At 44.2% G+C, this 24,937-nt stretch overlaps 1 protein-coding gene across 1 annotated transcript; it reads right to left on the reverse strand.

Annotated features, from left to right (window-relative positions):
* Positions 1–226: 226 nt before the first annotated feature.
* LOC308330976 (ribonuclease inhibitor-like) lies at positions 227–24,901 on the reverse strand. The gene is made up of 12 exons (XM_080786045.1): positions 24,662–24,901; positions 22,843–23,019; positions 21,915–22,079; positions 20,682–20,846; positions 19,728–19,892; positions 18,771–18,935; positions 18,040–18,285; positions 16,701–16,865; positions 14,688–14,852; positions 12,929–13,057; positions 7,570–7,622; positions 227–3,987 (listed from the first exon to the last, which is right to left on the reverse strand). The coding sequence occupies exons 1-12, from the start codon at positions 24,877–24,879 to the stop codon at positions 3,431–3,433; spliced, it is 2,370 nt and encodes a 789-aa protein (XP_080642171.1). The 5' UTR covers positions 24,880–24,901; the 3' UTR covers positions 227–3,430.
* Between the last annotated feature and the right edge of the window lie 36 nt (positions 24,902–24,937).

Below are 24,937 nucleotides of genomic sequence, written 5' to 3' on the forward strand. Positions count from 1 at the left end.
TTGATGTGGCTTTTGTTCTAGACTAGTGGTAGGCTACTAGACACTTTTGATTTATATTGAACTCATTGATGTTTTTTTTACATTTTTCATTTAAAACCCATTAAATTCAATAATTTGTATTATTTTGAGACTGTTCCGATACCAATATGGCATTTTTATGGCCGATGTGGCCGATTCCGATTAATGCTACCGATTAATCGTGCATCCCTATCAACAATCAATTTATTAAACAATTATGACTTCTACACATGATCATACAATAACATGTGAAGAATGAGAATGATATCAAATGAATATTCAATGAAACGCAATAATGGAACGAGTGAGGAAATTATGATCTAATAATGAATCAATGAATACACTGATTGATTTGAGTTAATTAACAACACATTTAGTAGAGTGATTGACTTGAAGTCTAGTCAACAACATGTTCACAGCAGTAGGAGAGCAGACGTTAAGTCTAGTCAACCATTTCTCATGATTCTGAAATCATTGCAAGAATTTGTTTTACACGTTAGTTTGTTACTAGACACATTTACAAACACATTGAAATCATTGCAAGCATTTGTTTTAGAAAACTTTCTTGTGAACACCGCACTTTGACTTATGGTGCGTTACCGGCTTAAATCGACATCATAAAAAGTAGAGAGGACGCACACACCAAGAAACAAATTCAAGCTGGTTTATTCTATTTCAACGGGACAAACGTTTGGGCTAACAGCCTTCTTCAGTGTGAGGAGTTGTGGAGTCAAGTCTCTTTTGAAGGAGTGTTGACGTTGTGCAGGTGCACACCATCACTAATCATCACCTCACAGTCACACCCAAGGTGTGATTACAGACGGGATAGATACAAGATATCAGTATCTATTAACAATGTCAATACATTTGCCCAAAATATAGAAATATCAAATATACAAATATACAAATATTATACAAAGATTGAACAAAAAGTGGCTGAGGACATTGGGCATTACTGCCGTTCATAAATCAGTTTGTTTGGGACCTCCTTGGACTCCCATGCCTTTGTCCAAGCTGATTGGACGGTGAAGTCAGCTGGTGGAGGGTTGGTCTAGATGGAAGTGGAGCAGTGGGGGGTGTAGATGTCTGCATGGTAGATGACTGAAGACAGGGACTGTGTTCCTCCACCTCACAGCTGCCTTTGATACCGTCTGGCACAAACACCTCACAGTGAAACTCACAAATCTGCTGACCAACCGGAGGTTCAGAGTTCACCTCGGACAGAACACAGGCACACAGAGAACACAGACAAATGGAGTCCTGCAGGGTCCAACCCTATTCAACCTCTACGCAAAACGACCTACCGTCCAACAAATCCTGCAAATTAATCTGTTTGGCATTCCAAACCACCAGAACTTGACCCCACTGGAACAGGTGCTCACTGAAGACCTTTACAACCTGGACCAGTTCTGCAAAAAGCCCAGCTTCCGGTGTATTCCATCTCCACAATGCTAAAGCTGCCAGAGAACTGAACATCCATCAGAGTGGACTCAAGATAAAGCTGTCAGAGAACTGAACGTCCATCTGAGTGGACTCAAGATAAAGCTGTCAGAGAACTGAACATCCATCTGAGTGGACTCAAGATAAAGCTGTCAGAGAACTGAACATCCATCTGAGTGGACTCAAGATAAAGCTGCCTCTAATCCAACCCACCTCGGTGTGACCCTCGACAGAATCCTGTCCTTCAAGGACCACCTAAAAGGGAACGGCAGCGACGGTGAAGTCCAGAAACAACCTGCTCTGCTGCAGCCTCCACACTGAGCTCTGCTGCAGCCTCCACACTGAGCTCTGCTGCAGCCTCCACACTGAGCTCTGCTGCAGCCTCCACACTGAGCTCTGCTGCAGGCTCCACACTGAGCTCTGCTGCAGCCTCCACACTGAGCACCAGCAGTTACTCAAAGGATGCTTCAAAAGGTCAAAAACTCTCCCTGTCTACCAGGTCAAAGACTCTCCCCATCTACCAGGTCAAAGGTCAAAGACTCTCACCATCTACCAGGTCAAAGGTCAAAGACTCTCCCCATCTACCAGGTCAAAGGTCAAAGACTCTCCCGTCTACCAACACATGCAGACATCTAGTCTAATGTAAGATCTAAAGCTCCCTGTGGTGATGACTCATTTATACCATAGAGTTTGACATTAATATGGATCTGACCACGGACCCCCATGTGAACATATTTGTACCAGGGACCCCCATAGTGAACATATTTGTACCAGGGACCCCCATGTGAACATATTTGTACCAGGGACCCCCATAGTGAACATATTTGTACCAGGGACCCCCATGTGAACATATTTGTACCAGGGACCCCCATTTGAACATATTTGTACCAGGGACCCCAACACAAGATTTGTGTTACAATTTTCAAATAGCCTATATATATTTACAAAAAGACTTTCTTATTTTAAATATGCATCGCAAAACATTGTGAGATCTGCTGTTTTCCAGTGTGCCAGTGTGTGTACATATAGGGTTAACATTTTTGAACTGATTTTGAGACCACCGTTTCTTTTGTTTAATTTTTAGATTTTATTTTAGTCAGTCTTTTGAATGAAGCTTTAGTTTTAGTCATTAGTCATCTGAAATGTTTTAGTGTTAATCTAGTTTTAGTCGACTAAATATAAGATGTCAGTCGACTAAATCTATACAGGTAATTTAGTCGACTAAAATGTATTTCGGTGGGCCTTGGTGGCGTCGTAATGGGTGATTTCACACTCGGTGAATGCTGAAAATAGCCGATCTACAAGCTTGCAGTGCGACGCGTTGTGAGCTTGTAGATCTGCTATTTTCAGCATGTAACCAAGCATAAAATGACTTGTCTTTTAGTTCTACTGGATCTCTTCTCCACCCTAAGATTTTAGTCTAGTTTTCATTTGATGAGGAAATTGTCAGTATTGTCTTATAGTTTTAGTCATCATGTTAGTCTTCCTTAGTGAAAAAAGGTGGTCGGCGAACATTTTCCGTCATAGTTTTAGTCGACAAAATCAACACTAACTGGTTCTCAAAGTGTGGTCCAGGGTCCCCCGGGGGTCCTTGAGGGGGTTCCAGGGGGTCCTAGAAGCTAAATGATCAAATATTAACCATATCTTACTTTACTACAGTATTTGAAAATATCAGATCTACAAGCTCACAATGCATTGGGTCAAAGGTCAAATACATGGGGGGGGTGTTGACATGACAACGTCCAGGAGCTGTAATGTGTGATGTCACTGTGATGCTTATATACATCACCACGATGATGTCACCGTGATGTCATGAGTTACTCATGCCCAAATATGGAGTCCATGATGTCAGACTCGGCTATAGTGTCAAAGTACCCCGTGGTGACGGTGCAGGTAACCATGACAACCTGCACTCACTCAAACATGTTGAGTAACCATGGCGACCTGATGATGTCACCCTCACATAGAGCCTCTATCTCTGCTCACACAGACGCACTGAGGAGGAGGAGGAGGAGGGGGAGTAAAAAAAGAACCCAGCATAGAGACGTTGAGTGGGCGTGGTCTGGAAGGTGTACAGGTGCCTCAGTGAGTCAGAGCACACTGTGTAGAAGGACAGAGTCCCAGCGGGACGGTCCACATACACTGATACTCTGTTGGAGCCTCTAGAGGCAGAGACAGGGAGGTCAGTCTCCTGTCCGTTGTGGCTGACAGAGTACCTGGAACCATTATCACCATCACAGTACAGACTCCAGGACTTGTCATTCCCTCCAAGCCAACAGTCATCACCAATTCCTTTCCTGCTGATTGTTCCGTCAGCGACTCCTATATCAACCCATCCACTGCACTCTACCTCCCAGGAACAGCGTCCAGTCACACTCTGTGTACTCAGGACCTGTTCCCAGACATCAAACCTGTCGGGGTGATCAGGAGGATCCTGACCCCCTGACCCCCATGTGACCTTCCTGTTGCCCTCAGACAGAGAGAGGTCTCTGTGTGCTGTGTTTGTGTCCAGTGTGAGACGCTGGAAATCTGATGAGAAAAAACAACACAGGAGACATTAAATACATCATTCACTGACTGACACACACGCACAAATGCACATGCACGGTCGGACCCTTGCGCACACACACACACACACACACACACACACACACACACACACACACACACACATGCATGGTCGCGCACACACACACACACACACACACACACACACACACACGGTCACACACACACACACACACATGCACGGTCACACACACACACACACACACATGCGTGGTCACACACACACGGTCGCACACACACACACACATGCACGGTCACACACACACACACACACACACATGCGTGGTCACACACACACGGTCGCACACACACACACACGCAGTCACACACACACACACACACACACACACACACATGCGTGGTCACACACACACGCACAGTCACACACACACATGCGCGCAGTCACACACACACACACATGCGCATCACACACATGCACGGTCACACACACACACATGCGTGGTCACACACACACACAGTCGCAGTCACACACACACACGCACGGTCACACACACACGGTCACACACACACAGTCACACACACATGCGTGGTCACACTTAGTCGCAGTCTAAAGCCCATCACACACCGTCTGCGGCGCGACACGTTGCCGCGCGACGCCGCCTGGAAAATAGAACTGTGTTCTATCGGCGCGCCGGGCGACGCTGCGGACGGAGCCGGTGTGTGGTGGGCTACACACACACATGCGCGGTCACACACACACTCACAGTCACACACACACATGCGTGGTCACACACGCGCGTGCAGTCGCGGTCACACACACATGCACGGTCACACACCCACACACGCACAGTCACACACACACATGCACGGACACACACACGCGGACACACACACGCGTGCGCCGTCGCGCACAGTCACGCTCGCGGTCACACACACATGCGTGGTCACACACCCACGCACGCGCGGTCACACACAAATGGTAAATGGTGCATTTATATAGCGCCTTTATCCAAGGCGCTTTACAGAGATTGTGCATTACATTCACCCATTCACACACACATTCATACACCGATGGCAGCAGAAACCATGCAAGGCACCACACATCGGGAACAATTAGGGGTACTGAACCCCTAATTGTTCTTGCTCAAGGACACTTCGACCATCTGGGGACCCCCACAATCATCTGGGGAACCCCATAATCATCTGGGGGACCCCCACAATCATCTGGGGACCCCCACAATCATCTGGGGACCCCCATAACCATCTGGGGGACCCCCATAACCATCTGGGGACCCCCACAATCATCTGGGGGACCCTCATAACCATCTGGGGGACCCTCATAACCATCTGGGGACCCCCACAACCATCTGGGGGACCCTCATAACCATCTGGGGGACCCTCATAACCATCTGGGGACCCCCACAACCATCTGGGGGACCCTCATAACCATCTGGGGACCCCCACAATCATCTGGGGACCCCCACAACCATCTGGGGACCCCCCACAGCCATCTAGGAACCCCCAGGGGGTTCATGGGGGGAAGAGTTGCCTAGTTCAGGTATGCAGTGATAGGTCAGGCTAGAGGGGGTTAAAGCAATGGGCCAAGGTGGTTGGTGAAGAGGAGAGCCTGAAGAAAAAGGAAGTGACACACTGACAGTGGGCAGAGAGAGACTAGCCTAGACAGAGACAGACAGAGACTCTGTACGTGTCTGTCTCTATGTTTATGTGTCTGTCTTTATGTGTACGTGTCTGTCTCTATGTTTATGTGTCTGTCTCTATGTGTACGTGTCTGTCTCTCTGTGTACGTGTCTGTCTCTATGTGTACGTGTCTGTCTCTATGTGTACGTGTCTGTCTCTATGTGTACGTGTCTGTCTCTATGTGTACGTGTCTGTCTCTATGTGTACGTGTCTGTCTCTATGTGAACGTGTCTGTCTCTATGTGTACGTGTCTGTCTCTATGTGTACGTGTCTGTCTCTATGTGTACGTGTCTGTCTCTCTGTGTACGTGTCTGTCTCTATGTGAACGTGTCTGTCTCTATGTGTACGTGTCTGTCTCTATGTGTACGTGTCTGTCTCTATGTGTACGTGTCTGTCTCTATGTGTACGTGTCTGTCTCTATGTGTACGTGTCTGTCTCTCTGTGTACGTGTATGTCTCTATGTTTACGTGTCTGTCTCTCTGTGTACGTGTCTGTCTCTCTGTGTACGTGTCTGTCTCTACGTGTCTGTCTCTATGTGTACGTGTCTGTCTCTATGTGTACGTGTCTGTCTCTCTGTGTACGTGTCTGTCTCTCTGTGTACGTGTCTGTCTCTATGTGTACGTGTCTGTCTCTCTGTGTACGTGTCTGTCTCTATGTTTATGTGTCTGTCTCTCTGTGTACGTGTCTGTCTCTCTGTGTACGTGTCTGTCTCTATGTGTACGTGTCTGTCTCTATGTGTACGTGTCTGTCTCTATGTGTACGTGTCTGTCTCTCTGTGTACGTGTCTGTCTCTATGTGAACGTGTCTGTCTCTATGTGTACGTGTCTGTCTCTCTGTGTACGTGTCTGTCTCTCTGTGTACGTGTCTGTCTCTATGTGTACGTGTCTGTCTCTCTGTGTACGTGTCTGTCTCTATGTGTACGTGTCTGTCTCTATGTGTACGTGTCTGTCTCTATGTGTACGTGTCTGTCTCTCTGTGTACGTGTCTGTCTCTATGTGTACGTGTCTGTCTCTATGTGTACGTGTCTGTCTCTATGTGTACGTGTCTGTCTTCTATGTGTACGTGTCTGTCTCTATGTGTACGTGTCTGTCTCTCTGTGTACGTGTCTGTCTCTCTGTGTACGTGTCTGTCTCTATGTGTACGTGTCTGTCTCTATGTGTACGTGTCTGTCTTCTATGTGTACGTGTCTGTCTCTATGTGAACGTGTCTGTCTTCTATGTGTACGTGTCTGTCTCTCTGTCCGAGCACGGAAAGCTGCAACGCGGTAACTCTGTCATTTCTCAACCATTTCGGACGCGCAAAGGCTTGCCAGAACCGTCCCGGCCCCCCTGGGTACGTTCCTGGGGGTCTGGAAGTTCCGGGGACCCCCACACGGTAACTCTGTCATTTTCCAAAAATAATCAAAGGACAGCATAGAGCACAGCCCACTACAATACAGTACAGAGCAGTAACTATACCAATAAATGTATAGTTGCACCGCTCAGTTTACACAAGTGTGACTTATATTTCCAGTTGTCTCGTATGGTGTCAAATGGAGCGTGGAACAATGCAAATTATCAACACAGAGATCACTTGTGACTTTCTAACAAAAACGAGACACACCTGTGATCCGCACACATCACGGCTCTGCACCACCTTTCATGCATCGCACGTCAGAATTGAACTCATGCCAAATATAGACGAAATACATGTTATTTACGACCAGGTTAGTGAATGAGGCCCATTGTTTCTGTCAAACCACATGACCTCATCTTGATGGTGTTAAGGACCAGGCCAAGAGCACAGAGTAGAGAGCACAAGAGTTTTCAGGACAACATCAACCAAGTATACAACAGTGTATAAAATGTTAACGTGTGATGTTGACACAGACAGACAGATACTCACGTTTTGAAATGAGTTGAGGGTTAGTAAGCCAATCTTCTCCTCCATGTTTCACTCTGTAGGAAGTAGAACAACAATGCATCAATGTCTGACTGTCTAACACAACATCTCCACTAGCTGACACTACAGTGTTTCACTCTGTAGGAAGTAGAACAACAATGCATCAATGTCTGACTGTCTAACACAACGTATCCACTAGCTGACACTACAGTGTTTCACTCTGTAGGAAGTAGAACAACAATGCATCAATGTCTGACTGTCTAACACAACGTATCCACTAGCTGACACTACAGTGTTTCACTCTGTAGGAAGTAGAACAACAGTGCATCAATGTCTGATTGTCTAACACAACGTCTCCACTAGTTGACACTACAGTGTTTCACTCTGTAGGAAGTAGAACAACAATGCATCAATGTCTAACTGTCTAAAACAACGTCTCCACTAGCTGACACTACAGTGTTTCACTCTGTAGGAAGTAGAACGGAGGGTTACACTCTCTGTAACCCAGGTTCTCTGAGTGGAGAGACTGGCTCTCCACTACATATTTTCAATATGTACGGGAACTGACCCCACAGGGCAGTGTTCATGGATATCTCTTTAAGACACATCTTCTATGGTGGCCCTGCCCAGATTCCAATCAGCGGGCTATTTAAGCCCCATCTGTGCAGTGCCACTTCGATTAATTCTTGATTGACACGCATTTCGGAGCGGCTCTTTTGTGGAGAGCCAGTCTCTCCACTCAGAGAACCTGGGTTACAGAGAGTGTAACCCTCCGTTCTCTATCGTGTTCGAGACTGGCTCTCCACTACATATTTTCAATATGTACGGGAACTCTCTAAGACACACCGCGAGGAAATGAGCAGACCAGCTGCCCCTGCGGCAGCCCGAGGCAGTTTAACCTGAATTCCGTCCGAGCCTATAAGTGGTGAGCGCCATGCGTCACAGGCGCTTGCCAAAACGCTCCAAAACTTCAGTATTCATACCAAGTAAGTAATACTCGTGGCCTAGGCGCAAGACGCCACCTAGGCTCAGCTGGCCCAGCATGATGCTAGGCCAGTGACCACCGGGGTGAAGGGCTGCTCAAGCCAGCCCGTCAGATGCCCGGCCGACCTGACCGGTCAAGGTGCTGGTGACCCTACCGCTGAGTAGCACGCAGGAGCGACTCCCACAGGGGGAGCGGATGCCACCACGTTCCATCGGTAGGACAAGGTGAATGTAGACAGAGTCGCCCATGTCACTGCTGTGTAGATCTCTGTCAGAGATACACCATTCTACAGCAACCAGGGGGCTGTTGTCCCATGGGCAGAGCGTGCCCGCCTTCCAGGCGACCCTGGCACTCCTGCCTGCTTGTCCCTGTTGGATCACCCCTGTGATCCGGTGGGACTGTCCAGCCTTCGACCATGGTCTACCCGAGCACTCTCTGATCAGGCCGTATGGTATAGAGTGCAGGGATTGGTGCCAGCACCACCTAACCATTGCCATGTAGGAAGTGGCAGCCTCCTTCATGCACTGATAGGGACATTCTTGTGGCTGACACTGCTAACAACAAGAATGCTGTCCTGCGAGAAGCCACCCCAGTGTCCACGCTTAATTGGCTCATGCCGCAAGGCAGACAGTACCACCTCTCGTGGGGGGGCTGCCGACCTAATGTGCGAGCACTCGATGCACCGTGGTCTCCCTCAGCCCTAAGGGGCGGAGGCACCAGCTGGCTCACTGCCAAGAGATGCCAGCCAGCAAACTAGTGCTGTGGGATCCAACAAACGGGCACCGGTCACGAGGACGTCCCACGCCAACATCCGTGGATGTACTCAAGAACGACGCAGGAGCGCAAAGTACCAACAAACTGGCCAGATGGAGATCCAGGATCACCGGAAACGACAATGGAGGGCTCGTCTGAGGACGACCTCGAGAGAGCTACAACCCATGACATGGTGGAACCTACTCAGGGGTCCACCTGAATTGACCGCCACTGTCTCGAGAGACAGCATGTGGGGGCTGGGTATCCTGAACTGTCAGGACTGAGGAGTGGGCTCGGTGTGCTGAGCACCTCTAGCCATACCCCGCCGGTTGGCCCTGGAATTGTTTGTTTACGCTCTCTGCCGTGTGGTCTGGCCGGACCGCGGCGGCAACGATCAGCGACCGTAGATGGCCTCAGAGTACGCCGACTAGGTCAGCTCCTCTGGGTTCTACCCCGCTACCCGCCGCAACGGTTTACAGCCGCGATGATCAACCAGGAGGTTCACCGACGAGGTCGGTTTCGCTCGGGGTCTCACAGCGCTTCTGCAGCCAGGGAACCCAGGCTCCACCAACGAGGTCGGCTTCGCACTTGGGACCCTTTGGCCGCACCGAGCACCGTCTCAAGGTTTCCCCCGACGAGCAGGTTTCACCAGGGAGCGGACGCACGGACCGAACGCCGTCTCAAGGTTTCCCCCGACGAGCAGGTTTCACCAGGGAGCGGACGCACGGACAAGACTGAGGCTTCCTCCGCGAGGCAGATTCGGCACTCAGTCTTGTTGCTGTTGTTGTTGGCTAGCTGCGCCTAGATAGCCATGACTTCGTGACTTCTCTGGATGAGAAGAGCTTTCTCTGTGGTTTCAGACCGGTAACCGGATTCTACCCCGCAGAGTCACACCTAGGTGCATAAACGGCTCGCCGTGACACACTGTACACTGTATCGTGTGCTCTGCCCGACAGCCACAGCACGCTCTGCTGTGTCACTGAGCCCGGCTCCACCGTGAAACTACACCACGGACGCATGAGCTGACCTCGTCAGCAATACGCCCTATAGTGTGATAATGGCTGAGATTCAGGCATACTTCCTGGCAGACCCAGCATGTCATGTCTATGTTACCAAACGTCGGACAGACACAGCATGTCCTGTCTGTGACAGAACTACACCACTGTCGCGTGAGCTGACACCCCGCCAGAAATACGACAGTATAGTGCGCTATGATGACTGCCCAACATAAAGGGAAACCTTCGACTGACCCAGCACGTTCTGTTTGTGTCACTGAACCCAGATCCACAATACCGAACTACATCACCGGGGTGTAAGCTGGCGCAACACCCACAATACATGTATTCATGTACTCTTTGTATGTCTATTTCATATGGACCCCAGGGAGATTAGCTGTCGCTTTGGCATCAGCTAATGGGGATCCATTCAGTAAACCATACCCTGTATAGTGTGCTCTAATGGCCGTCTGACCCCAAGGAATTGTGTTAGTCTCACCTACAAACGAGACAACAGCTAACCCGAGAGGGCGAGTCAACGCTCGCTCCCTAAACTGCACACTGTAGTGCATTAATAGGCTGCTGACACTCGTAAGTAGTCTCGCCGAAAACTTTCACTAAATCCTTCTTTACAGACCTGTCCATACCAGGCAGGGCAGGAAAGAGGTGGAGCTATAGCCTGAGCTTAGCTCGCCCAGCTCTGCCAACCTGGGACAAGGTTCAAGGTAGTCTTTATCTTCTATAAGGCGCCGTAGAGCCGGAGGAGCCACCACCATGGCTGTCGGACGCTCTGGGGTTGGCGGAGCTAGCGGAGCTGGTGGGGCTGACGAAGCTGTGGCTGTAGGCGGTTGCCTCCGCCGCTGGTCGCCCCCGACGGCAGTCTTCAGCCGCTTGGCCTGATGCTGGGCTAAAATATCCTCTACCGGTGCCAGAGAGAATGATCGAGCCCTGGCCTCCCTCACTCTAGCCGGCAGGATGAAACAGTTTATACAGGATGCCGGGTCCAACCTGGCCATGTGTGCATGGTTCAGACCCAAGCACCACATGCACCTGTCATGGCCGTCCTCCATGGGCATTTTCACCGCACACACCGAACAGGTGTGCACTGAAGTGGCCATGTTTCTGTTTCCCCTATGTACCTCAATATGTATAGCTATGTGTTATAATTTATATATAGATATATATATATATGTTCAAATTGTTCATATACATATATAGATATCTATCTATCTACTTATTTGATTATTCAGACAACTTAAGTATATAGACATGTATTATAACTGCATATATTTAATTTATATATATTTAATTTATCTATATATATATATAAATACATGAATGTATAGCTATTCAGTTTAGTAGATGGGTATATAGATATGTATACACAGTATACTATCTGCCTATATATCTATAAGTGTGTATAAACCCGCTTATATCATAGACAACCTGGCAACCAGCCTACACGACGAGTGAGGGTGACAGAGTGTGTTCACTCGAGCCCCCTCCCAACGCCGACGTGATGACGTCAACGCGGAAGTCGGGAGTTTGTTATTGTTTTTTCCTCTCTGCCGTGTGAACTGGCCGTATACACTGTCTACTATACAGCCGCGATGGTCAACCGGGAGGTTTGCCGACGAGGTCGGTTTCGCTCGGGGTCTCACAGCGCTTCTGCAGCCAGGGAACCAAGGCTCCACCAACGTGGTTGGCTTCACGCTTGGACCCTTTGGCCACACCGAACGCCGACCCAAGGTTTCCCCCAACGAGCAGGTTTCACCAAGGGTTGGACGCACGGACCGAACGCCGTCTCCAAGGTTTCCCCCAACGAGCAGGTTTCACCAAGGAGCGGTCGCACGGACAAACTGAGGCTTCCTCCGCAAGACAGATTCGGCACTCAGCTTGTTGCTGTTGCTGTTTTTTTGATGGAGCTACGCGGCGCCCTGAGAGGAGTCGCGACGACCGGCTCTCTTCTTACCTAGGTAAGTGGACTGTGCCACGCAGCTGTTCTAATATAGTTTTTTTATTGATGCGTTTCCAAACTGCTGAGATAGCCTACGTAACGTCTGCTCTCGTGGAAATCAAAAGATCGAAGTGGCACTGCACAGATGGGGCTTAAATAGCCCGCTGATTGGAATCTGGGCAGGGCCACCATAGAAGATGTGTCTTAAAGAGATATCCATGAACACTGCCCTGTGGGGTCAGTTCCCGTACATATTGAAAATATGTAGTGGAGAGCCAGTCTCGAACACGATAGAGAACAACAATGCATCAATGTCTAACTGTCTAACACAACGTCTCCACTAGCTGACACTACAGTGTTTCTCCTATCATTATCTTGGCCCTGAAGCTCACCCAGACATACTCACTGCTGCCCAGTTTGGATCTCATCACCTCCTCAGACTCCACCTTAACCCCTATAGCACTCCATTCTCCTTTTATACCTTCTTGATGCAACTTTACTATGCACATATCTTGGATATGTCTTGTTCTTAATTTAGATTATTTTTGTTGTTTAGAGTTTCTTTGAGGCACTGCATTGTTCTCTCTGCATGCATGACGTTGTGTCAGAGTGAATACACTGTAAAGGGAAACACTGCACTGTCCAACATGGACACAGCCCAAGTCTACTCACTTGCAGTTCTCCAGGACTGAATCATTCACCACGTTGAGGCTCAGGTCCAACTCTCTTAGGGAGGGATTAGAGCTTACAGCTGAAGCCAGAGCTTCACAGCATCTCTCTGACAAGAAGCACTGAGCCAGTCTGAAACACCAGATGGAAACATGAATGAATGAATGAATGAATGAATGAATGAATGAATGAATGAATGAATGAATGAATGAATGAATGAATGACACATTTATAATATGCATTATTCCTGGATTTAAAACCTGCTTCAAGGACTCTCATGTCCCACATAGGGTGCCTTCACACCTGGATGTTTTAGTTCCATTAAAACAAACCCTGAACCCCCAACATAATCATATTTGAACTGGGACCCCCCAAAAGACTTATATATTGAACTGGGAGCCCCTAAAATACTTATATATTGAACTGGGACCCCCAAAAGACTTATATATTGAACTGGGAGCCCCCAAAATACTTATATATTGAACTGGGACCCCCAAAAGACTTATATATTGAACTGGGACCCCCCCATCCTTGTAGGCATTAAATTAAAGGTGTAGTGAAATAGCCTTTTGTGCATTTTATTTTGAAGTTTCAGCCTCAGATGGCAGGATCTTAGTTTCTGAACCAATCAGAGCGTTGCATCCCTCCAGGCTATGGGGACGTAGGTCCATCTCATGCACGACCACGTGCACGCACATGCACAGTGGTTTGTTTACAAGTGACAGAGAGACCTGCAGCAAAGCTAGGGGGTTATCTCTAACCTGTACACATGACCATATGCATTATGTTAGCGTGATGATTAGGTTTAAAACGAGTCTGGATGTCATCTTGAATGAGATTAAAAACGGATGATTTCTGTAATCAGTAGCAGCTGTGTTTGGACGGACGCGCAGGAATGGGACTCAAACGGGTGAGCTTCATTTTAATTGGCTTTCATTGACGTGTATCTCTACACGTCATCAGTCATCACGCAGCACGTTTTAGTTTTCAGGAAGTAATTACATTTTTATTTTTATGGACTTTTTATATAAACACACACAAATGAGAATTTCGGCATGCATCCATTGTTAGGTATGCCAATATGATGACCACGGATATGCTCTAAAAGTGTTTCACTACACCTTTAATGTGAAAATATTACCAAACTACAAGCTCACAACACCTCACAGTGAGCTTGCAGGTCGGCTATTTTCACGATGTTTGGCTCTTTCCTCCGTAATATTAGTATTATTATAATATAATTTAGAAGGTCGATAACTGTGGCGTAGCTACAACGGGTCGCAAGTCAAAAATAGCCGATCTACAACTCCTCTACGCGTTGTGAGAAACTCTGCTGTATGATGAAGTAGCCGATATTCACCTTAAAGGGATATTACACTTTTAACCCATTCTGACCTGAGATCAGATTCTAATAATGTCTTCTACATCCTGACAGTTTTCATTCTGACCTGAGATCAGATTCTAAAAATGTCTTAGCGCGCCACCGAGTGGCGCGCTATGAGCTTGTAGATCTGCTATTTTTCAATAGCTAAAAATCAGCTGAGTTTGCAATTAGTTTGAGGTCAAATTACATTATTACTGGACTAAAAACGGGTTAAACATGTTTGGGGTACTTTTAACATCTACTCAGGGACATAGGCTTGGGTTAACATGATATCAAGCTTATTAATACATTCTCACCACAGCATTCATATTATATTCACATAATACAGTACATAATAAAACAGAAGTGATCAAAATAAATGTGGTAAATGTATCTTACTTTAGAACTTCCAGTCTACAGTGTGGGCTCTTCAGTGAAGCACAGAGTCCTGAGTCCTGCAGGTCGTTTTCACTGAGGTCCAATTCTCTCAAATGGGAAGGATTAGAGCTGAGAGCTGAAGACACATCTTCAATGTCTGTCTTTCTGAGTTTACAGCCAGCAAGTCTGTGAATGCAGATTAAATAAGAGAATATCAAAACAAATTATACCTAAATAATCATATCTGAACTTGGGAGACCCCTACCTGACAAGTACTTGGAATTATAGGCATTACTTATAGCCAAACTACAAGCTCACAATGCCTCACAGTGAGCTTGTAGATCAGCTATTTTCATAATGTTTGCGACTTTCTTGCATAATATTTGACAATTTGGTTTTAAAAATGTTTTAAAGGTAATTTAATTGTACCTTAAAGCCTAAACCACACCAAAGGGTCGGGTCGGGACAAAACCTTTTCTTTCTTTTTGTTTTTACATCAACCACACCAATGCAACTCAATGAGTTTCATTGGTGTGGTTTATCTTAAAAAAAAAACACTTTGTCCCGACCCAACCCTTTGGTGTGGTTTGGGCTTTAGAAATGTACAGATACTCTGTGTACACTTATACTGTTGGTTTGTCTACTTTTCAGTGAGAAAACAATGCTGCACATTAAGCTAATCCTCTGGGGACCCCCTTGGGGGTCCAGACCCTCAGTTTGGGAACCACAGACCTAGACTAATATAATGATAATTGATTAGTACAGTAGGTAGATGCAGACTATTGATTATGTATTAATGCGTACCACGGTAAAGCTCGATAACTGTGGCGTAGCTACAAGGGGTTGAAAGTCGAAAATAGCCGATCTGCAAGCTCACAAGTGTTGTGCCCTCGCCGCGCTGTGATTCAATTCAGTTCAATTCTATTAAAGTGTCCACTCACAATAAGTTGTCTCAAGACATTTTACATGTAGAGCAGAGAACCAACATAGATCCCACCCTGAGCATTAAGACATTTGGAGACAGTGAGCTTGTAGATCAGCTATTTTCGGTGCGCAACCACGTTGTATGTCGAAGTAGCCTATACATTTGCCTTAAAGGGATATTACACGATCACTATCAAGCTTATTATTAATACATTCTCACCACAGCATTCATATTATATTCACATAATACAGTGCATAATAAACAGAAGTGATTAAAATGAATGTGGTAAATGTATCTTACTTTAGAACTTCCAGTCTACAGTGTGGGCTCTTCAGTGAAGCACAGAGTCCTGAGTCCTGCAGGTCGTTTTCACTGAGGTCCAATTCTCTCAAATGGGAAGGATTAGAGCTGAGAGCTGAAGACACAGCTTCAATGTCTGTCTTTCTGAGTTTACAGCCAGCAAGTCTGTAATGCAGATTAAATAAGATATTATAAAAACAGATGATACCTAAACAATTATTTGAACTGAGGACCCAATAACCTGACAAGCAAGAATTGTAGGCATTTCATTTAGTTTGACTCGGCTGCACAGATACATGTTGTGTTTGCGTCTTCCGTAATATTCGCCAATTTACCAAATTGGTTTTAAAAATGTTTTAAAAGTCATTACATTGAAATATGCAGATACTAGTCTGTATACACTTAAACTGTATGTTGGTGTGTTTACTGTTGAGTGAGAAACCACACTAGTTGCACATTAAGCTAATCATCTGGGGACCCCCTTGGGGGTCCAGACCCTCAGTTTGGGAACCACAGGCCTAGACTAATAGAATGATATTTGATTGGTACAGTAGGTAGATGCAGGATATTGATTATGTGTTGATCTGTTGCGTACCTCGGTAAAGCTTGATAACTGTGGCGTAGCTACAACGGGTCACACGTATAAAATAGACAATCTACAAGCTCACCAGAGTTGCCTTAAAGGGATATTACACGATCACTATCAAGCTTATTAATACATTCTCACCACAGCATTCATATTGTATTCACATAATACAGTACATAATAAAACAGAAGTGATCAAAATAAATGTGGTAAATGTATCTTACTTTAGAACTTCCAGTCTACAGTGTGGGCTCTTCAGTGAAGCACAGAGTCCTGAGTCCTGCAGGTCGTTTTCACTGAGGTCCAATTCTCTCAAATGGGAAGGATTAGAGCTGAGAGCTGAAGCCACAACTTCAACGTCTGTCTTTCTGAGTTTACAGCCAGCAAGTCTGTGAATGCAGATTAAATAAGAGATTATAAAAATGAATTATACCTAAATAATCATATCTGAACTTGGGAGACCCCTACCTGACAAGTACTTGGAATTAAAGGCATTACTTTCAGTTTCACTGATACATATTATGAAAATAGCCAAACTACAAGCTCACAATGCCTCACAGTGAGCTTGTAGATCAGCTATTTTCACAATGTTTGCAACTTTCTTCCGTGATATTTGACAATTTGGTTTAAAAAATGTTTTAAAAGTAATTTAATTGTACCTTAAAGCCTAAACCACACCAAAGGGTAGGGTCGGGACAAAACCTTTTCTTTCTTTTTGTTTTTACATCAAACACACCAATGCAACTCAATGAGTTTCATTGGTGTGGTTTATCTTAAAAAACACTTTGTCCCGACCCAACCCTTTGGTGTGGTTTGGGCTTTAGAAATGTACAGATACTCTGTATACTGTACACTTATACTGTTGGTTTGTCTACTTTTCAGTGAGAAAACAATGCTGCACATTAAGCTAATCCTCTGGCGACCCATTCGCCAGCTACTACACTTAGGACAACATTATCTTTAAATTATTGCCAGGATGTGTGTTGTGCACCTTCATGCTAGACAGATGATGACACACACATGGTCCCTGGAGGATGGACCCTACAGATCATATCACACACATGGTCCCTGGAGGATGGACCCTACAGATCATATCACACACATGGTCCCTGGAGGATGGAGGATTAAGTGACTCCATGGCCTTTCCCTCTAGGTCAACTTTGTACCACTTTCAAAAGCTTTGGCTGCTTTTTATATTACATTGCATCGAGGGACTCCCTTTGATAATTAACCAGACCTACAAGCTGTCAATTTGTTGAGATGCAAAGCATTGTATGCTTATAGATCTGTGAGTGACACCTTTCAACTTGTTCTACTGAGTGCCTTCACCACAGTGAAGCGGATTTAACGTTGGGTATTTTGTCTGTCTTTTATGGTGTTAAAAGGGGTGTGGAACAATGCAGAACAATGCAGACAATACACACAATACCCATAATACCACACAATACCACTAATCACTATTTGAAATGCAGACAACCTTTATGCCAACCTTCATTTATAATTATAGTGTTAACTGTAATGGCATATTGACTCTAGGATGTTTCTATTCACTTGACTACTAACCGAGCCTTTCTGCAGTTCCTCACAGCTGGGATCAGTCTCCTTCGCCCCTCCTCTGATGTGTTGTATTTGTCCAGGTCCAACTCTTCCAGAACCTCCTCTGACATCTGCAGCATGAGGGCCAGAGCTGAACACTGGGTCTCAGACAGTTTCTCTGTTCTGTTCTCTGACTTCAGGAACTGTTGGATCTTCTGATGTAGTGAGTGGTCGTTCATCTCCATCAGACAGTTTGGGAACCACAGACCTAGACTAATAGAGTGATAATAGATTAGTACAGTAGGTAGATGCAGACTATTGATTACGTATTAATCGTACCACGGTAAAGCTAGATAACTGTGGCGTAGCTACAAGGGGTTGAATGTCGAAAATAGCCGATCTGCAAGCTCACAAGTGTTGTGCCCTCGACACGCTGTGATTCAATTCAGTTCAATTCTATAAAAGTGTCGACTCACAACAAGTTCTCTCAAGACATTTTACATGTAGAGCAGAGAACCAACATAGATCTCAACCTGAGCATTAAGACATTTGGAGACAGTGAGCTTGTAGATCAGCCATTTTCGGTGCGCAACCATGTTGTATGTCGAAGTAGCCTATACATTTGCCTTAAAGGGATATTACACGTTCAATATCAAGCTTATTAATACATTCTCACCACACCATTCATATTATATTCACATAATACTGTACATAATAAAACAGAAGTGATCAAAATAAATGTGGTAAATGTATCTTACTTTAGAACTTCCAGTCTACAGTGTGGGCTCTTCAGTGAAGCACAGAGTCCTGAGTCCTGCAGGTCGTTTTCACTGAGGTCCAATTCTCTCAAATGGGAAGGATTAGAGCTGAGAGCTGAAGACACATCTTCAACGTCTGTCTTTCTGAGTTTACAGCCAGCAAGTCTGTGAATGCAGATTAAATAAGATATTATAAAAACAAAAGATACCTAAACAATTATTTGAACTGAGGACCCAATAACCTGACAAGCAAGAATTGTAGGCATTTCATTTAGTTTGACTCGGCTGCACAGATACATGTTGTGTTTGCGTCTTCCGTAATATTCGCCAATTTACCAAATTAGTTTTAAAAATATTTTAAAAGTCATTACATTGAAATGTGCAGATACTATTCTGTATACACTTAAACTGTATGTTGGTGTGTTTACTGTTGAGTGAGAAACCACACTAGTTGCACATTAAGCTAATCATCTGGGGACCCCCTTGGGGGTCCCGACCCTCAGTTTGGGAACCACAGGCGTAGACTAATATAATGATATTTGATTGGTACAGTAGGTAGATGCAGGATATTGATTATGTGTTGATCTGTTGCGTACTTCGGTAAAGCTTGATAACTGTGGCGTAGCTACAACGGGTCGCACGTATAAAATAGACAATCATACGAGCTCACAAGCGTTGCGTCCTCGACGCGTTGTGAGTTTGTGCATCAACTGTTTATGGTGTGTAATCCAGTTGTATGACAAAGTAGCTCAGAAGCTTATACATTAGCCTTAAAGGATTAATACACTTTCAAACATATTTGGGTAATTTTAACATCTACTCAGGCCCATAAGCTTGGGTTACCTGCATGATATCAAGCTTATTAATATTCTCACCACAGCAATCATATTATATTTACATAATACAGTACATAATAAAACAGAAGTGATCAAAATAAATGTGGTAAATGTATCTTACTTTAGAACTTCCAGTCTACAGTGTGGGCTCTCCAGTGAAGCACAGAGTCCTGAGTCCTGCAGGTCGTTTTCACTAAGGTCCAATTCTCTCAAATGGGAAGGATTAGATCTGAGAGCTGAAGACACAGCTTCAACGTCTGTCATTCTGAGTTTACAGCCAGCAAGTCTGTGAATGCAGATTAAATAAGATATTATAAAAACAAAAGATACCTAAACAATTATTTGAACTGAGGACCCAATAACCTGACAAGCAAGAATTGTAGGCATTTCATTTAGTTTGACTCGGCTGCACAGATACATGTTGTGTTTGCGTCTTCCGTAATATTCGCCAATTTACCAAATTGGTTTTAAAAATATTTTAAAAGTCATTACATTGAAATGTGCAGATACTAGTCTGTATACACTTAAACTGTATGTTGGTGTGTTTACTGTTGAGTGAGAAACCACACTAGTTGCACATTAAGCTAATCATCTGGGGACCCCCTTGGGGGTCCAGGCCCTCAGTTTGGGAACCACAGGCCTAGACTAATATAATTATATTTGATTGGTACAGTAGGTAGATGCAGGATATTGATTATGTGTTGATCTGTTGCGTACTTCGGTAAAGCTTGATAACTGTGGCGTAGCTACAACGGGTCGCACGTATAAAATAGACAATCATACGAGCTCACAAGCGTTGCGTCCTCGACGCGTTGTGAGTTTGTGCATCAGCTGTTTATGGTGTGTAATCCAGTTGTATGACGAAGTAGCTCAGAAGCTTATACATTTGCCTTAAAGGATTATTACACTTTCAAACATATTTGGGTAATTTTATCTACTCAGGCCCATAAGCTTGGGTTAACTGCATGATATCAAGATTATTAATATTCTCACCACAGCAATCATATTATATTCACATAATACAGTACATAATAAAACAGAAGTAATCAAAATAAATGTGATAAATGTATCTTACTTTAGAACTTCCAGTCTACAGTGTGGGCTCTTCAGTGAAGCACAGAGTCCTGAGTCCTGCAGGTCGTTTTCACTGAGGTCCAATTCTCTCAAATGGGAAGGATTAGAGCTGAGAGCTGAAGCCACAACTTCAACGTCTGTCTTTCTGAGTTTACAGCCAGCAAGTCTGTGAATGCAGATTAAATAAGAGATTATAAAAATGAATTATACCTAAATAATCATATCTGAACTTGGGAGACCCCTACCTGACAAGTACTTGGAATTAAAGGCATTACTTTCAGTTTCACTGATACATATTATGAAAATAGCCAAACTACAAGCTCACAATGCCTCACAGTGAGCTTGTAGATCAGCTATTTTCACAATGTTTGCGACTTTCTTCCGTGATATTTGACAATTTGGTTTTAAAAATGTTTTAAAAGTAATTTAATTGTACCTTAAAGCCTAAACCACACCAAAGGGTAGGGTCGGGACAAAACCTTTTCTTTCTTTTTGTTTTTACATCAAACACACCAATGCAACTCAATGAGTTTCATTGGTGTGGTTTATCTTAAAAAACACTTTGTCCCGACCCAACCCTTTGGTGTGGTTTGGGCTTTAGAAATGTACAGATACTCTGTATACTGTACACTTATACTGTTGGTTTGTCTACTTTTCAGTGAGAAAACAATGCTGCACATTAAGCTAATCCTCTGGCGACCCCCTTGGGGGTCCAGACCCTCAGTTTGGGAACCACAGACCTAGACTAATAGAATGATAATTGATTAGTACAGTAGGTAGATGCAGACTATTGATTACGTATTAATGCGTACCACGGTAAAGCTCGATAACTGTGGCATAGCTACAAGGGGTTGAACGTCGGAAATAGCCGATCTGCAAGCTCACAAGTGTTGTGCCCTCGACGCGCTGTGATTCAATTCAGTTCAATTCTATTAAAGTGTCGACTCACAACAAGTTGTCTCAAGACACTTTACATGTAGAGCAGAGAACCAACATAGATCCCACCCTGAGCATTAAGACATTTGGAGACAGTGAGCTTGTAGATCAGCTATTTTCGGTGCGCAACCACGTTGTATGTCGAAGTAGCCTATACATTTGCCTTAAAGGGATATTACACGTTCAATATCAAGCTTATTATTAATACATTCTCACCACAGCATTCATATTATATTCACATAATACAGTGCATAATAAAACAGAAATGATCAAATTAGATGTGGTAAATGTATCTTACTTTAGAACTTCCAGTCTACAGTGTGGGCTCTTCAGTGAAGCACAGAGTCCTGAGCCTTTCAGGTGGTTTTCACTGAGGTCCAATTCTCTCAAATGGGAAGGATTAGAGCTGAGAGCTGAAGACACAGCTTCAATGTCTGTCTTTCTGAGTTTACAACCAGCAAGTCTGTGAATGCAGATTAAATAAGAGATTATAAAAACAAATTATACCTAAAAAAAATATTTGAACTGAGGACCCAATACCCTGACAAGCAAGAATTGTAGGCATTTCATTTAGTTTGACTCGGCTGCACAGATACCGTAATATTCGCCAATTTACCAAATTGGTTTTAAAAATGTTTTAAAAGTAATTAAATTGTACCTTTAGAAATGTGCAGATACTAGTCTGTACACTTAAACTGTATGTTGGTGTGTTTACTGTTGAGTGAGAAACCACACTAGTTGCACATTAGGCTAATCATCTGGGGACCCCCTTGGGGGTCCAGACCCTCAGTTTGGGAACCACAGGCCTAGACTAATATAATGATATTTGATTGGTACAGTAGGTAGATGCATTATATTGATTATGTGTTGATCTGTTGCGTACCTCGGTAAAGCTTGATAACTGTAGCGTAGCTACAACGGGTCGCACGTATAAAATAGACAATCTACAAGCTCACAAGCGTTGCGTCCTCGACGCGTTCAACTTGTGAGCTCAGCTGTTTATGGTGTGTAATCCAGTTGTATGACGAAGTAGCTCAGACGTTTATACATTTGCCTCAAAGGATTACACTTTCAAACATATTTTGAAAGTGGCCCATAAGCTTGGGTTACCTGCATGATATCAAGCTTATAAATATTCTCACCACAGTAATCATATATATATATTCACATAATACAGTGCATAATAAACAGAAGTGATTAAAATTCATGTGGTAAATGTATCTTACTTTAGAACTTCCAGTCTACAGTGTGGGCTCTTCAGTGAAGCACAGAGCAGCTCCACTAGTCCTGAGTCCTGCAGGTTGTTTTCACTGAGGTCCAATTCTCTCAAATGGGAAGGATTAGAGCTGAGAGCTGAAGCCACAACTTCAACGTCTGTCTTTCTGAGTTTACAGCCAACAAGTCTGTGAATGCAGATTAAATAAGAGATTATAAAAACAAATGATACCTAGTTCACTGTCATTGAAGTTAACTAAAACATCTCCTATCTAGTTATCCAGAGATATAGACACCGCACTTGACAACACAGAATGTCTGTACGGTCTGTACAGAGGAAGATAGACATTTTGATATCAAAGACTTCAACCAGCAGTTGAAGGAGTGAAATGAAGACTGAACAACAACATTGGATATTTACTGACTAAACGTTGTAAAAGCTTTACAAACAAGCTGCTGGAGACCAGCATTCAGTCTCTATTTATATTCTCTGTCTCCTCAAGCTGGGCCACAGATGAGGCTTTACTGTTAGTTTGAATTTACCCCAATATTATAATATTGCATAACCTACAATATTATAACATTTCATAACCTACACAATGTTATAAGTCCAGTGTTGTTTTGGCAGCATTGATTTTAGTTTTAGTCATAGTCTCTTGAATAGCTTTCATTTAGTTTTAGTGACATATTAGTCACCTGGAATGTTTTAGTTTTTAGTCTAGTTTTAGTCGACTAAATGTCATAAGATTTTAGTCGACTAATTCTACAGTTGATTTAGTCGACTAAAATGTATTGTGGCGGGCCTTGATGCCGTCATAATGACAGATTTTTGCTGAAAATAGTCGCTCTACAAGCTCACAACAGGTCGCAGCATTGTGAGCTTGTATAAGAATTAGGAAAGAATTATCCAATGTGGTACTTTTTTCTTTTCTTTTTTGTTAACCCAAGAAAAGGAAATGAGCAGCTCCAAACGTTGCATCAAACATATGCACAGATATAAGAAGTGTCTTATATTATTAATATTGATCCTTTTCACAAGCAACAACTGTTAACTTATGCTCCTTTAACGGAGTAATTAAAATAACCATGGCAGTTAAAATATCATTATTGAATCTGGAGCTTAGACAAACTATGTTGCTTATAACTTAAGTTGTCCATGGATATTCAGCCATTATACAGCATTGATAATTTAATTCGCCAGCTACTACACTTAGGACAACATTATCTTTAAATTATTGCCAGGATGTGTGTTGTGCACCTTCATGCTAGACAGATGATGACACACACATGGTCCCTGGAGGATGGACCCTACAGATCATATCACACACATGGTCCCTGGAGGATGGACCCTACAGATGATATCACACACATGGTCCCTGGAGGATGGAGGATTAAGTGACTCCATGGCCTTTCCCTCTAGGTCAACTTTGTACCACTTTCAAAAGCTTTGGCTGCTTTTTATATTACATTGCATCGAGGGACTCCCTTTGATAATTAACCAGACCTACAAGCTGTCAATTTGTTGAGATGCAAAGCATTGTATGCTTATAGATCTGTGAGTGACACCTTTCAACTTGTTCTACTGAGTGCCTTCACCACAGTGAAGCGGATTTAACGTTGGGTATTTTGGCTGTCTTTTATGGTGTTAAAAGGGGTGTGGAACAATGCAGAACAATGCAGACAATACACACAATACCCATAATACCACACAATACCACTAATCACTATTTGAAATGCAGACAACCTTTATGCCAACCTTCATTTATAATTATAGTGTTAACTGTAATGGCATATTGACTCTAGGATGTTTCTATTCACTTGACTACTAACCGAGCCTTTCTGCAGTTCCTCACAGCTGGGATCAGTCTCCTTCGCCCCTCCTCTGATGTGTTGTATTTGTCCAGGTCCAACTCTTCCAGAACCTCCTCTGACATCTGCAGCATGAGGGCCAGAGCTGAACACTGGGTCTCAGACAGTTTCTCTGTTCTGTTCTCTGACTTCAGGAACTGTTGGATCTTCTGATGTAGTGAGTGGTCGTTCATCTCCATCAGACAGTTTGGGAACCACAGACCTAGACTAATAGAGTGATAATAGATTAGTACAGTA

The sequence above is a fragment of the Protomyctophum bolini genome (genome assembly GCF_963924005.1).
Source record: "Protomyctophum bolini genome assembly, chromosome: 16".
Taxonomy (NCBI): Eukaryota; Metazoa; Chordata; class Actinopteri; order Myctophiformes; family Myctophidae; genus Protomyctophum; species Protomyctophum bolini.

Excerpts from the sequence above, each read along its gene's own strand:
- LOC308330976 (XM_080786045.1), bottom strand. The coding sequence starts at position 24,879 with ATGGAGATGAACGACCACTCACTACATCAGAAGATCCAACAGTTCCTG. Across the intron at positions 18,936-19,727 it reads TGTAGACTGGAAGTTCTAAA|ACTTGCTGGCTGTAAACTCA; the intron begins GTAAGATACATT and ends CTGCATTCACAG. Across the intron at positions 7,623-12,928 it reads TCAGTCCTGGAGAACTGCAA|AGTGAAACATGGAGGAGAAG; the intron begins GTGAGTAGACTT and ends TACTTCCTACAG.